General features: G+C 29.6%; 2 protein-coding genes across 2 annotated transcripts; one reads left to right on the forward strand and one right to left on the reverse strand.

Moving 5' to 3' along the window:
- Positions 1 to 2,835: 2,835 nt before the first annotated feature.
- On the reverse strand, positions 2,836 to 9,174 carry Rala (Ras-like protein A). Its single transcript, XM_072545344.1, has 5 exons — positions 8,946 to 9,174; positions 8,546 to 8,865; positions 7,833 to 8,007; positions 5,549 to 5,648; positions 2,836 to 2,977 (listed from the first exon to the last, which is right to left on the reverse strand). The coding sequence occupies exons 2-5, from the start codon at positions 8,857 to 8,859 to the stop codon at positions 2,955 to 2,957; spliced, it is 612 nt and encodes a 203-aa protein (XP_072401445.1). The 5' UTR covers positions 8,860 to 8,865; positions 8,946 to 9,174; the 3' UTR covers positions 2,836 to 2,954.
- A 361-nt stretch (positions 9,175 to 9,535) lies between these two features.
- Positions 9,536 to 13,683, forward strand: LOC140451503 (ras-related protein M-Ras-like). The gene is made up of 5 exons (XM_072545346.1): positions 9,536 to 9,696; positions 10,149 to 10,417; positions 10,477 to 10,630; positions 10,870 to 11,032; positions 11,092 to 13,683. Exons 2-5 carry the CDS (start codon positions 10,231 to 10,233, stop codon positions 11,182 to 11,184), a joined length of 597 nt encoding a protein of 198 aa, XP_072401447.1. The 5' UTR covers positions 9,536 to 9,696; positions 10,149 to 10,230; the 3' UTR covers positions 11,185 to 13,683.
- Positions 13,684 to 13,718: the final 35 nt, after the last annotated feature.

Consider the following 13,718-nt stretch of genomic DNA (forward strand, 5'->3'; position numbering starts at 1 on the left):
AGCTGTCATAAGAATAAATAATTTAAAAATTAATAAAATAAAAATCAAAAGAGGTGTTAGACAGGGCTGAGACTTGTCGCCATCACTGTTTAATGTATAATCAGAGGAAATATTCAAAAAAGCATTAGAAGATGAACTAGCAGGCATAAAAATAAATGGCCTACCCATACGTGAAATTAGATATGCTGATGATACAATACTAATAGCAGAAAATATTACAGATCTACAAATAATTTTAGATAAGGTTATTGCAGCGAGTGTAGAATTTGGTCTGTCACTAAACATAAAAAAAACAAAATCCATGGTTATATCAACGAAAAATATTAGATACATCAATCTACACGTAAATAATAAGACGATAGAACGAGTTCAGAATTATAACTATTTAGGGGCAAACATTAATGAAACAAACGATTATACCAAAGAAATTAGAGTTAAAATAGAAAAGGCTAGAAGTGCATTAAATAATATGAAACAAATATTATGTTGTAGAGACCTTAGCCTAAATCTTAGAAAACGAGTACTAAAGGGTTTTGTATTTTCTGTTCTTTTGTATTGTGTGGAGACATAGACTTTAAATAAACAATGTCTCAATAAACTGGAAGCATTTGAAATGTGGACATATCGAAGAATGCTGAGAATCTCCTGGACAGACAGAATAACCAATGAAGAAGTATTGCTTGTCAAATTTAAGGTGATACTTGACAAATTTGTCCACTTGCGTAGAAAATTAAGTGAGAACGCATTCGGAGGAAAAGAGATACATAATGCGCTCGGTCTCCTCGCCTGGTTTGTACACTCCGTACTACAAGTTTACAGAGAGTGACCTTATTTATTAATGGAACTTCTATGATATGTCTATATTGTATGTTATTTTGACTTTTCAATTTTTCCTTCGGAAATATTTCTCAAAATACAAAATATTTTGTTTTTGTTGCTTGGTAAAAAAATTCTTCTAATAATTATATTTTATTTGACTCATTAATGTTGACCATTCAGTCATGTTGAAGCGAAAGTTTTTTCGAACACTTCTATAAATGTCTCGTTCTGTAATTTTATAAGAGGAATATTGGCAGAGATGAAAGCTTTAAATTTGCGTTACAGCAAACTGTATAAGAATAAAAGAATAGTAGTTCTAAATTTTAGTATGTCATAAATATTTTAATCTGTTGTTTATTTCTTTACAATAGAATAATATCAGCCCCGTTGGGATGACTGTCAACATCCGGTATTTAGGTACTAAACTGTATAACTTTATTAACTTTCCCGAATATTTTATTTCCGTAAGGAGATTTTGTAGAAATATATTGTGTAAAATATATCTCAAATAGTGACTGAGTTGTCAATATGAATAAGTCAGATAAAATAAAATTATTAGAAGAATTTTTTTACCAAGTACCAAAAACAAAATTTGTTTAATTTATTGGTATTTCGTATTTTGAGTTAACGATTTCCAAAGTGGAACTCGAAACTTCAAAATAAACTTATTTTAAACTAAAATTGTGGCTTATTCCCAATAAAAGTAGTAAATTACATTATTATGCCACAAGAAAATAGCCTAAGAATAATTTTTATTTTAAATAAAAACACACACACACAAGCGTACAACCCAGCTCCTACAGAGATATGTGTGTTAACCATTCCTTATTCCTCATTAGGAATAAGTTTTTTATGAATCTATTTTTTATAATTATTATAGTTCATTTCGATATGATAATCTCCAGACTTCATGTAAATTATGGGCCGATTTTCTTCCCTATATTGTTTAATATTTCTGAGAAACTTCCTCCGGAGCACTTGTATATCGGGTTTTTCCATTAAGATTTTCCTGTTATTCTTCGCTTTCTTCCATCGAAATCCCATATCTCTCATCACTTTTCTCAAAGTTTCATGCAACGCTGTATAAATATTGTTTTATACAGCGTATACAGGTACAGCGATTAGTGCAGTTTTAGAAGCCAGAAATAGTCCAGAGTTACAGCACAGAAGAGAAGGCTATCCAAGTGACACCATCTGTATTGAGTGAAGGCAAAAAAGTTTCTTTGTATGATTTGATACAAACAAATTGCGATTTAAATCCATTCACTGGATTGCTCACTCTAAATTTACTGGAAAAATAGGTAAAAGAAATAAAATAAGACTTACTCACAATCAATTTAATTTTACTACCAAAACGACCGGTTTCGCTTTCTACACTTTGCAAAGCATCTTCAGGTCAAATGGTACAAAGTAAATTAAACGCTGAAATTATAAAAGCCCATATTATGGTGCTGTCATAAGACAGCAATTTTTTTCCAACTACATGGTAATATTCCACAAGTAATAATATGGGTGGAATCTAAAATTGCTTGCCCTTCAAATAGGGGTCTTTTACAATTCCGTATCAAATTTACAATGCCAACAAACGATATCCCTATTTCGTCCGCCATCTTTCAATACAAGTGCTGCCCTCTACAGTCGTTTGATAACGTGAATAGGTGAGTTATTTGAGCATCTATGATATATTTAAGACAATTTTATGATGTACAAACGTCAAATCTACAGTGTTGTAGTACAACTTTCATGAAGGTGATCAAAAATTTACTGTTGCGCTAAAAAACGTGGATGTTAGATTCTAAATATTGTTGAAACATCGTCGTATATCTTAGTTTTAGATTTATTTATCCCATAATTTGATAATAACTCAAATAGTTTAGACATTTTCTATTTTTTTTTAAGTTCCACTTCAATTATAGCCACCCAATAGATATTAAATATAAGAAGAGGCAAAAACACCCTTGTGTTGCACCTCCTTTACTATCTGCAGGTTTGGATGTTACAATAAAACGAATTAGGAATATTTAATCATTTATATATATAAAAAATACACAGTAAGTATCTCAATTTAGTTATACCATCAGCAGTATGTTCTAAAACTCAATTTGGTGAGTGAGTTTTCCAAGATCTTCAGGAATTCAGCAGAAAAACAGACAGCAACCTGGAAAACAATGCCCATAAACATTAAATATCGATTTTCGAAGATAAAAAACATAAAAAAGCATTTAATTTGTATAAAAATTTAGTATTGAATATATGAAAAAAAAAACAACATCTGATCACCACCCACTTCCTTTTTTCCGCTGACATTATCAGTATATATGAATATCTGCAGAGAATCTGTAAAAATCATGATCAAGGACTCCCTTTGGATGGCTTTCACAAAAATGAATACTATATTACTGCTACTCGTGTGCAAAGTTACCTTATTTAGTCAGTTTTCATACTGTGACATGAAAATGAATACTACCAACCGTAATTTACTTCTACGCATGCGCAGTTTCGTCATTTTGACAGTTTTCATTCTGTGGAAGCTATGGAGCAATAATAACAACACAATTTTTGAATGTTTTTATTTATATACGTATGGCAGTACAAAGAGTGAAAAAATCTAAGCCAACATGTTTATTTATCACGTAAACAGGTGTTTCTAAGGTAAAAGAAGCAAACATTTTGTAATAATCAACGTTATTATGATTGATTCTAAATTATTCTACATCTAATAAATTAGTGTCAAAATTGCTGATAAAAGGGTGGAAGAAACGACGGTGAGAGAGTCTGACGTTCAAATTTGAAAAAAAAAAAGACAATATCTTTAAAAAGAGATATTCAGAGCAATTAAAAGGTTGGCTTGTTTTGTTGGAGACAATTCATCTTTTACTTTTCTTTAAATGTCTTAATTCGAAGTAAATATCAACTACTCCGTATATATACTTAGCATAAATCTTATGACAAACTAAAAGTATAAATATTTAAAAAATATTGGACTGAATTAATTACAAAACACAAAATTAACACCGAATATTTCAAAATCTCCAATCGTACATTAGAAAATAAGTTCCGTTTTTAGATTAAATGAGGTTAGGTTGTTCGATATCGCGTTTTAAGAGCCTTTTCCCAATTGTAAATCATTTTCCTTTAAATAGACACCCAAATATTAATACTTTATGCAATATAAATGTCGCTGGCCATTAAAATGAAACAAAAAGATATGACTCTGTGGTTTTTCAATACCAGTAACAAAATGTTTGCGATAAAAATGAGTAGAGCTGTTTGGGCTTTCAAAAATATTGCTTTAATGCATACTATTATGAAATATGGAGATGGAGCGTCGCTCAATTGGTTCTGTCAAACTTTTAGGTTAAGTAACATACTCAGCGTTAGTTTTATCGCACATTTAGAGCTTTTATTGCAACTAAAATAATTATGTCTTTCATGAACCGATATAACACCAAAACAAGCTGTGCTTTAACTGTAGCTATATGGTAAAACCACTTTTGAAGCTTTCTTTTAGTTCGCCCATCAATTTATTAAATAAATTTGTTGTTTTGCTTCAATTTCTTGCAATTCTAAGTTATATCATTGTCCAATAGTAGTCGCGAATTTCCAATACTTCTACAATCTGTTAGAAATTGATCTCATCAACCCCCACCACACTTTGGTTGTCCATATTACTTAAATTGTATAACATAAAATTATTAATATCTCGAAATATCTGAAACATCCGGTGTTAAATCGTGCCTTCAGTTATGTTACAATACATCATTTTCTTTTGAAATGATTTCATGTTTTATAAATCAAGAAATGTTTCAAATATCTGACTGAAGTTTTTTTGCTGTAGGGCGTGTTTCAAGCGAAATCTTTTTCCTTTGGAAAACACTTAAGTGCTCAATCATTTTTGCCTCAGAAAACCCTTTCTGGATACATATTTGAAAATACAAATACAATAAAGCACTTTTCAAACAAAAAACGTTTGAAAAAAGCGATTGAAAATTTTTTAAAGAGTATGAAGTATTTAATAATCGAAATAACTGAAGACATATCAAAATGGTGACGACAAAGATAAGTAAATACCAAAATGGTTGTTAAAAAAGTCAAAAATAGGAAACATTGTAGAGCAAAACATTCGGAAAACAAAATCCTAGTAAGAAGAAGCAAACCAAACAGTTTTGTAGTTCAACTATATATATTTTCCACAAGTTCCTCAACATATATATAAAAAACTAAAAGAATAATTATGAAAAGTAAATTTTTATATATTCTTAGGTACGTCTACACAATTTAGCAGAACATAAAACATATTACATCAAAAATAAATAAGTATTCGAGTATTTTTATACACAGGGTGGCTCAAAAATGATTTAAAATATTATTCAGACTATTTTTGAGTCACCCTGTATGGCATATCCTTTTCTCATATTTATTTATTTTACAGCACGCACAGCGTTTAACACACAATACACAAAACATCATTAAACAGTGCACAAAGCAATTTTTTTATCAAATACCAAAAAAATAACAATCTTGACTTGATATATTTGTAGTAATCATTGATACTAGGCCAAAATTGTTACAGAAACTAAAACTAAAATATCGAAAATATGACTATCGTTTCAGACCATTTTAGTTTTTAAATTGGGGAGTTACCCCCGCACTGCACCTCTTAAAATTTACACTTAAAGCATATTGAACAGAACACACATTTATACATATTAAAGAATGCAGCATATACGTTTCTTTTTCTTGTTGTTTTTGTCCCTTCCTCTTCCGTTGTTTGTTTTGTTTTCCTCAGTTTTGCGAGCCCGTATCTCTCTCATCAAATCATAGAACACCTAAAAATGAAATTATCTATTATACACTGAAAGTAAGACAATAGATCTGTGAGTTTTCAATACAAAAATTCAATGTATAATACGAGAAACTTAAAAAACTACACAAAATATACAAATGCAAACATATACTAACGTTATTCTTTTACTTAATCTTTAAAAGATTAAATTAATTCAAATTTATGGTACAGTAAAACAAGAATGCTGAAATATACTATACAGTAGATATATTTCTTCAAAAATAACGTTTTGAAAAAGAAACAACTGTTGTGAGTAAATAAATTGTGTAACAATTAAAAAAACAATAGAATCTGTCTTTTCAGAAATAACATGGTCAATTTTTGGCAATATTGACATTTTTTCATAAATCCGTTTTTCATATGTCAACGCACCATTCTAAGCAGAAACGACATCAGTCTCGGACTTGCTGTAATAAACTGCAGCTTAATATAAATATCCATTTGAAGACAACATGAGTCATCGGCTGATGTTTTTTCCATACAGAATTGTCATTTGTAAACAAAACGATCAAGATGGCTGCAATAAATTGCACTAATAATGATCTGATTTTAGAAAAAAGTAAAAAGAGAGGTAAAAAAGACAATTATAAGGCAGAAATTATTAAGAAAGTGAGGCTGTGTGGGAAAAAAATATGAAAATTATAAAGGTAATGTTGTACCTGCAAGAAAACCAGGAGGAGACTGTTGATAAGTTTTAAGGTTAAGATAGTTTTAATATGTAAAATTATATATTTTTTGTAATTGTCGCCTGAAGTTCTTTGAAAAAGTTAATGCGGATGTAAGGGCTGAAATACTTGCCAAATTCAGAAGCATGCTTACCAAGAATGTATACAAGATTCATACTTACAAGGGCTTATAGGAAAGTGTGAACTAAAAAGAGACGACCCGAAATGAAAATCCAAAGAATAGAAGATATAAAATTAGTTACTCCATAACAGGTTCGGGTGGCAAAATTATTGTTTGCAAAAAAGCTTTCATGGGAATTCACACTGTGAATCACGAAAGAATTTCTAAGCTTATTGTACAAGGAAAAACACCACTAGATAAATGTGGAAAAAATATTTCAGGGAATGCTAAGTCTGAAAATTTAATAGAACAGATTAAGACTCATATTGGGAGTTTTCCAACTAAGATTTCACATTACACAGGGAACAAGAAGCATTACTTGAGGTAAAAAATTGAATGTGCGAATTATGTATGACCAAATAATTTTGTGCCAAATTTCCTGATAACAATAATAATTTTATTAATAATTTTTCTCTATCTTTTGGACATCCACAGGTAGACACAGAAATAACCAATTCAACTGTTTTATCAATGTAGATATTTCATTCAATGCATTTTAATTTATAAAAATTATGCATGTCTACTACAAGAAACATAAAAAACTACACAAAATATTCAAATGCAAACACATACTAAGGTTATTCTTTTACTTAATCTTTAAAAGATCCAATGAATTCGAATTTATGGTACAGTAAAACAAGAATGCAGAAATATACTATATAGTAGATATATTTCTTCAAAAATAACGTTTTAAAAAACAAACAACTCTTGTGAGTAAAAAGATGGTGTAACAATTAAAAAAACAACTGTTTTATCAATGTGGATATTTTATAAAATGCATTTTAATTTATAAAGATTATGCATGAATAAAAACTCATTCAATGATTCAATCAATTTTCTTACTTTAGACAAATGATCCTGACCTTCTAGTATAATTTTAAATTCCCATTATTAATAAACTACATTGATGATCTTTAATAGCATGTTTAAATAATCATTTCACATTTATTATTAGCTGAATGAATCATAACAAGATAAGGAAGGTATTTTTTATTCTGAATAAGCTGATAAAATAGCATTTCCCCCAAATTTAGGATTCCACATTATGAATAAGAAAAGAACTTCTCAAAATCAGTATTAAAACAATTTTGTAAATTTATTTTACTTTACCAACAGTTGTTTAAGCTATAGGACAGCTTTTTCAAGTAATATATACTGGCAAATCCCGTCTTATCCAGCTAATTCTCTTTAATTGAGAAATTAAAATATAAAAACATAATAGCTAAAGTTTAGAATCAAAATTTTCAATATTTATATATATTTTTCTCTATTTAAATGCAATATATTATCTAAAAATTAACAGATTTTTGTCATTACCCACCTTGTCTACATGCTCTCTAGTTTTGGCAGATGTTTCGACATAAGGTACACCCCACTGCTTAGCTCTTTCGGTAGCTTCCTGTATTGTTACTTTCCTCTTATCCTCTAGGTCACACTTATTACCAACTAATAGAAATGGAATGCTTTCATCATTTTTAACCCTGAGTATCTGCTCTCTGAAATAAAATGTTAATTCATTACAGCTTTATATCTTGCAGAAACGGAATAAAAGAACAACACAAACACTGACAAGAATGTGAGAAACACAAATTTGTGTAAAAAGGTGATACTGTAATTATGAAAATAGATCTAGTAATTTAATTAAGAAATCTATGCACAAAAATGTACAATAACCTTAATAATAAGGGAAATGTGAAATATAGTATGTGATATTACGGATAAACTGTCATTGTTTGTACTTCAATGATTTCCTATGCAACAACATAGAGTCAAAACCTTTTAGTGCATTAATTAGCCAAAAAAGTAGGATTGGGGCATACAAATAGAATGTGATTGAATAAAATCTCAGCAATTTTCAGTATATCAAAATTTTAATGGACTTTTAATTGCTAAATAATTCCCACTATTACTGTACAGTTAGTATACCTTATAATTAACTGTATCTCTAGATAACTAAACTAGAACTTAACCTCCTTCCATCAAATTATTAGGTGAAAATTCTCATATTGTTCTGATCAGTAAAAGCATAATTACCTGAACTCCTGAGTAGCTTGGAAACTTTCATCTTCTGTAATAGAAAATATACACAGAAACCCTTCTCCACTTCTGAAATAATTATCCCTGATAGCAGCATAATCTTCTTGACCAGCTGTATCCAGAATATCAATCTGAACATCTTCGCCGTCAAGAAGAATCTTTTTTCTGTAAGAGTCCGCTTTGGTGGGCTCATAGTCTTCAACGAATTCGTCATACATAAACTGCAATGTAAGAGCTGATTTGCCGACGCCACCGCTGCCTACCATAATCACCTTGTGTAAGGCAGGTTGTACCGTTGCCTTTTTGGCCATTTTGTGCTAAAAATCAAAAGAATTGTGTTAAAAAATAGGCGTGTCGTATGTACTACACAGTCATTGACCTGTTTTCATATTCTTACCTATATTAAATTATGTTTTAATATATTATATAGTTATTATGACGGAGAATGTCTTTGTCTATATTTTTATTTACGTCTAATAGTTCTAGAGTAGACCACAATTTGTACTGTTAAGAAAACAGATATATCACTGGCTTGTTTTTTGTTTAAACTCCCACTTTTTCCTAAAAGAGAATAGTCTATTAAGGACCTACTTCACACGCTACAAGTTGAGTCATCTTGTACACAGTGACGTACGGAGAAATTATAATCAAATTCGTAAAATTATTCTTTTTTATTTTTCAAATACATGTTATAAATTATAGAACAATAAAATAAAATAATCCTTCCCACATAATTCTACTAAAGTACACGCACATGTTTATTATTTTACATAATTTATAATGTAATAATAGAATAGATAACGAATCAAGCAAACGAGTTTGTTTAAAAAAGAAGCAGAGAAACGAGGGCTGCAAGTGACAGACGTCATGTCTCACTAAACGAAAATACATTTTAAGAATACACATACGTCTAATCTTATTTTGCTCTTTGACTTAGAGCATTAAACATGGTATTTCTAAGTAGGTACTTCTGAACTTATCTCATTAGCTTGTTGGTTACTGAGATCAGCCAATCATAATCAAATAATGATTATTAAAACTCAAGGCTGTTGAGCTTTATTCTCCTATGTTCATTTCTTAATTTTATTTAATTTCAAGCACAAGAAAACCTGTAAACAACGTTTAATAATTATTTTGATTATGCACAGGTAATTATCAGTGTACAGTTTGCCGAACAGTGTTATTTTGTGTTAAGGGTGTGCTTGTTGTTTAAAAATCAATAATCAACTTTTAAGTTGATGCTCAGTGCACTTTATATCAATAATAATTTATCTCAATTACGAAGGAAATAATTATCATATTTATTGGTTCGAGATTTGAAAGTGCGATAAAAATAGCCCTAAAGATATAATTATCCACATGTAAACATTAGAATGAATTCCTGAAATTTTTTTTTCATTTTCATAACTTAAAAAAAATTTAATAGATAGAAGATTAAAAATATCAGTGCATTAAAGTAATCATTACCCGAAAATCACATTAGAATGTAAGGAATATCATGTTTTTAGGATCAATTTAGTCATTTTTTCAAGAAAATCTTTTAATTCAATCCTATTAGTTCTCTCTATTGGTCTTTATTTAATCATTTATTTTCTTTCAGACAATGCGGATGATATTTTGTCTTTGTTAAATATTAGCTCACAATAGGTAGCAGAAGTAGGAAGTTCAGTTCCAGAGGCGTAATGACCAGACCACCAAATGAAAATTTACCAACTGTCAAATTGGTAGTAGTTGGAGATGGAGGTGTTGGTAAAAGTGCCATTACCATTCAGTTTTTCCAGAAGCTTTTCGTTACTGACTATGATCCTACTATAGAAGACAGTTACTTGCAGCATGTCGAAGTTGATGGACAGTGGTGTATGCTGGATGGTAAGAGTTTTCTATTTGTTAAGTGATTTGATCAGTTTTAAGTATTATTTAATTTTTAGTGCTCGATACTGCAGGACAAGAGGAATTCAGTGCAATGCGAGAACAGTACATGAGAAAAGGAGATGGGTTTTTATTGGTTTATTCAGTTACTGATAAAAACAGCTATGAAAACATCACACATTTTCATACTCAGATTTTACGTGTCAAAGATAGGTGAGTTTTTGTAATGTCCAAGTAGTTTTAAAGTTACTAAAAACATTTGAAAATTGCTAAAAAATAAGAAATTACTCAAAGTGACTCAAAATTTACTAAACAGGAGAAAAAGTAACAAAAATTTAATAAATACCTACTTTTCGCAAAGAATTTCTTAGAAAATTGCTTCTATGTGGACTTTGCTATAAAAAAGTGACTATATATTTTGTTATTCACAACAAATTATCTGTTTGCTTTAGGGACACCTACCCCATGTTACTAGTTGCCAACAAGGTAGATCTTGTACATTTAAGAAAAGTGACTGAAGAACAAGGAAGGGATTTAGCTCACAGGCTAGGAATTCCCTACATCGAGACCAGTGCTAAAGATCCACCTCTTAATATAGATGCCACTTTTCACGAGGTAAATTTCCTTCATTTATTTTATATTCGAATTTTATTCATTGTGGTCATTACTTATAGGTAGTAAGAATTATACGAAATCAACCCCAAAATGAAAACGACAAACGAAAAAAGAAGAAACTCCAGAAGTTGGGCAAGTGCGTATTATTATAAGTATCTGTTGATTTTTGAGAGCTTTTTATCTTATTTTTAGGATATAAATATATAAGCTTTAATGTTATACAAATGTTCAATGTTGGATGTGTTTTACCAGAACGTTTTTTTTATTAACAGTAACTACTTTTACCAAAATCATGCAATATAAAGGAAATATTACTTTATATATCACAAATTTATGGCACAATGTTATATTTTAGTATATTCATTTTGGTAAGAGTATATTTTTCTACAGTGAAACTGAAGTATTTTGATTTAAAGCCAGTCAGTTGTTTTATTGGTAAGTCGAGAGTTTGTTTTCTTATTTTCTTTCATTAAACCTAACAGTGCAAACTGTTAGTTTTTTTAATTTATTATAGTATACAAAAAGGCTGATTTGTATTCTGCTCCATATGAATGCACATTTTTTATCAAAAAAACATTTTTTGTTTATTGAGAATATTTAGTAATGGTCTGCTAAAGTGTATTGGTACAGGAGTTGCAGAAAGAAAACAATTATGTTTAAGAACACTTCTTCTTCTTCAAGTGCCATCTTCGTTCCGAAGGTTGGCGATCATCAGGGCTATACATATTTTCGAAACTGCTGACCGAAACAATTCGTTGCTGCTACAGCTATACCATTCCCGTAGATTCTTTAGCCAGGAGTTTCGTCTTCTTCCTATGGACCTTTTTCCTGCTATTTTCCCTTGCATAATTATTCGAAGCAGGTCATATCTTTCGCCTCTTGTAATGTGTCCCAAGTATTGCAGTTTTCGTTTTTTGATCGTAAATATGACTTCCTTTTCTTTATTCATTCTTCTCAAGACCTCGACATTTGTTACTCTCTCGGTCCATGATATTCTCAGGATTCTGCGATACATCCACAGTTCAAATGCCTCTAATTTTTTGGTATCAATCTTTTTCAACGTCCATGACTCCATTCCATAGAACAGCACAGAAAGAACACTAGAAAATCACAAAAATAGCTACTCATAATTAACAATAAATACAGATGATGACAAATTGGTAAAAGTTACTCAAAATTTACTAAATGTGACAAAAAATTGATAAAAAATATACTTTTTGCAAAGATTTTTGAATGAATGCTTCTATATGACTACTGTTCTACAAGAAGCGACTCTAGAACTTTTGAAGTCTCTAAAACCATTTGGAAATTACTAAAAATGAGGATTTATTAAGTCACTCAAAATGTACTAAATTTGACAAAAATGATCAAAAGTGTACTTTTTACAAAGTATTTTCTTGATAAATGCTTCTATATGACAAAAGTTACTAAAAAATAAACAAAAATGATTACTAATGGGCAATAACAACTACCAATGATGAGAAATTACTAAAAATTGTCCAGAATTTACTAAATGTGTCAAAAAGTACCAAAAAAGTTGGATAAATGCTTCTAGGTGAGCATTGCTATAGAAAAAGTCACTCTAGAATTCTTAATCACAAACAAATTATGGGCTTTTGTGTTATTAGGTGATTTTTTTAGAAATGTTCAAAATTCTCCACTCGTGTGCCATTATATTTTAGTGTAATCCATTATATTATTAGCACTAAGAACCTCACTGGCAGAAATAACATACCAAAGGAAGTTTTACACAAACCAGTGCAAAAGAAAAGATATTTATATATGCATTATTTTTGATTTTAAAAATATTTGCTAAATTGCTCAAGTTTTATATGTTTAAAAAGGCACAATTTTGGTTTTTAAATATTGTGTATCTTATTGAGCCATGCAGCAATATTATGTTTGGATTATACACAGATCTGTGACTATGGTTACAAAAAATAAATGTTTCTTTGGATCTTCTGGTTGAACTAGAGATACACTTGAAATTTATATACTGTTTTTGTTATTTTCAAAATGGTGTTATATATTTCACTTGATGTGTTCAAATTTTGAAATCCCTGTAGAAAATTAGCTTGTGTTTTCTACGTATAGTAGATACTAAGTATATATACTTTTTAGATAATTGCGTATTGGGCCAATTAACGTTTTTTAAACGAGTTCAATTAAAAAAAAACAAGTTCTTTGTTGAATGTTTAAATAATGTTTTTGCAACTTTAATGAATGTGCCAAGCACTAATTGTTTCGATTTTTTAAAGATTTTTAAGCGAAAAACGTTGACTGGTTCGAGAAGTATCGTTTTTAATAACAAAAATGTGATTATATAGGACTTTTGTGCAAATTTCCTCTCACGTTCTAATGTGACATATTTGTGTCATCTATGACATGAAAAGAAATTTGTATGATTCAATTTTGATATGTGAATTATTATCTAGGCCTAATTATATTTTTCCTAATCGCATATTGAATGGTACTAGTTTATTATTGAATTAAAATGGCGGCCATATATTTCAACGAATATTATGTTGTTGTTTATTGTTTTTATTTATTTACAGACATTATTGTACAATGTGTTAATGGATATTTAAAAACGCACGTTTATATACAATTGTTTTAACCCGATAATTTGAATATATACAATATTCGTCAAACTGTAGTTTTATTGAAGCCCTACAAGGAAATTACT

This window comes from Diabrotica undecimpunctata, chromosome 9 (genome assembly GCF_040954645.1).
Source record: "Diabrotica undecimpunctata isolate CICGRU chromosome 9, icDiaUnde3, whole genome shotgun sequence".
Classification (NCBI taxonomy): Eukaryota; Metazoa; Arthropoda; class Insecta; order Coleoptera; family Chrysomelidae; genus Diabrotica; species Diabrotica undecimpunctata.

Coding starts and splice junctions, on each gene's coding strand:
- Rala (XM_072545344.1), bottom strand. CDS start 8,859: ATGGCCAAAAAGGCAACGGTACAACCTGCCTTACACAAGGTGATTATG. Junction 5,649..7,832: donor CTAGAGAGCATGTAGACAAG/GTGGGTAATGAC, acceptor TTTCATTTTTAG/GTGTTCTATGATTTGATGAG. Junction 2,978..5,548: donor AAACAACAAGAAAAAGAAAC/GTATATGCTGCA, acceptor ATTGTTTTCCAG/GTTGCTGTCTGTTTTTCTGC.
- LOC140451503 (XM_072545346.1), top strand. CDS start 10,231: ATGACCAGACCACCAAATGAAAATTTACCAACTGTCAAATTGGTAGTA. Junction 10,631..10,869: donor ATTTTACGTGTCAAAGATAG/GTGAGTTTTTGT, acceptor TGTTTGCTTTAG/GGACACCTACCCCATGTTAC. Junction 11,033..11,091: donor TAGATGCCACTTTTCACGAG/GTAAATTTCCTT, acceptor CATTACTTATAG/GTAGTAAGAATTATACGAAA.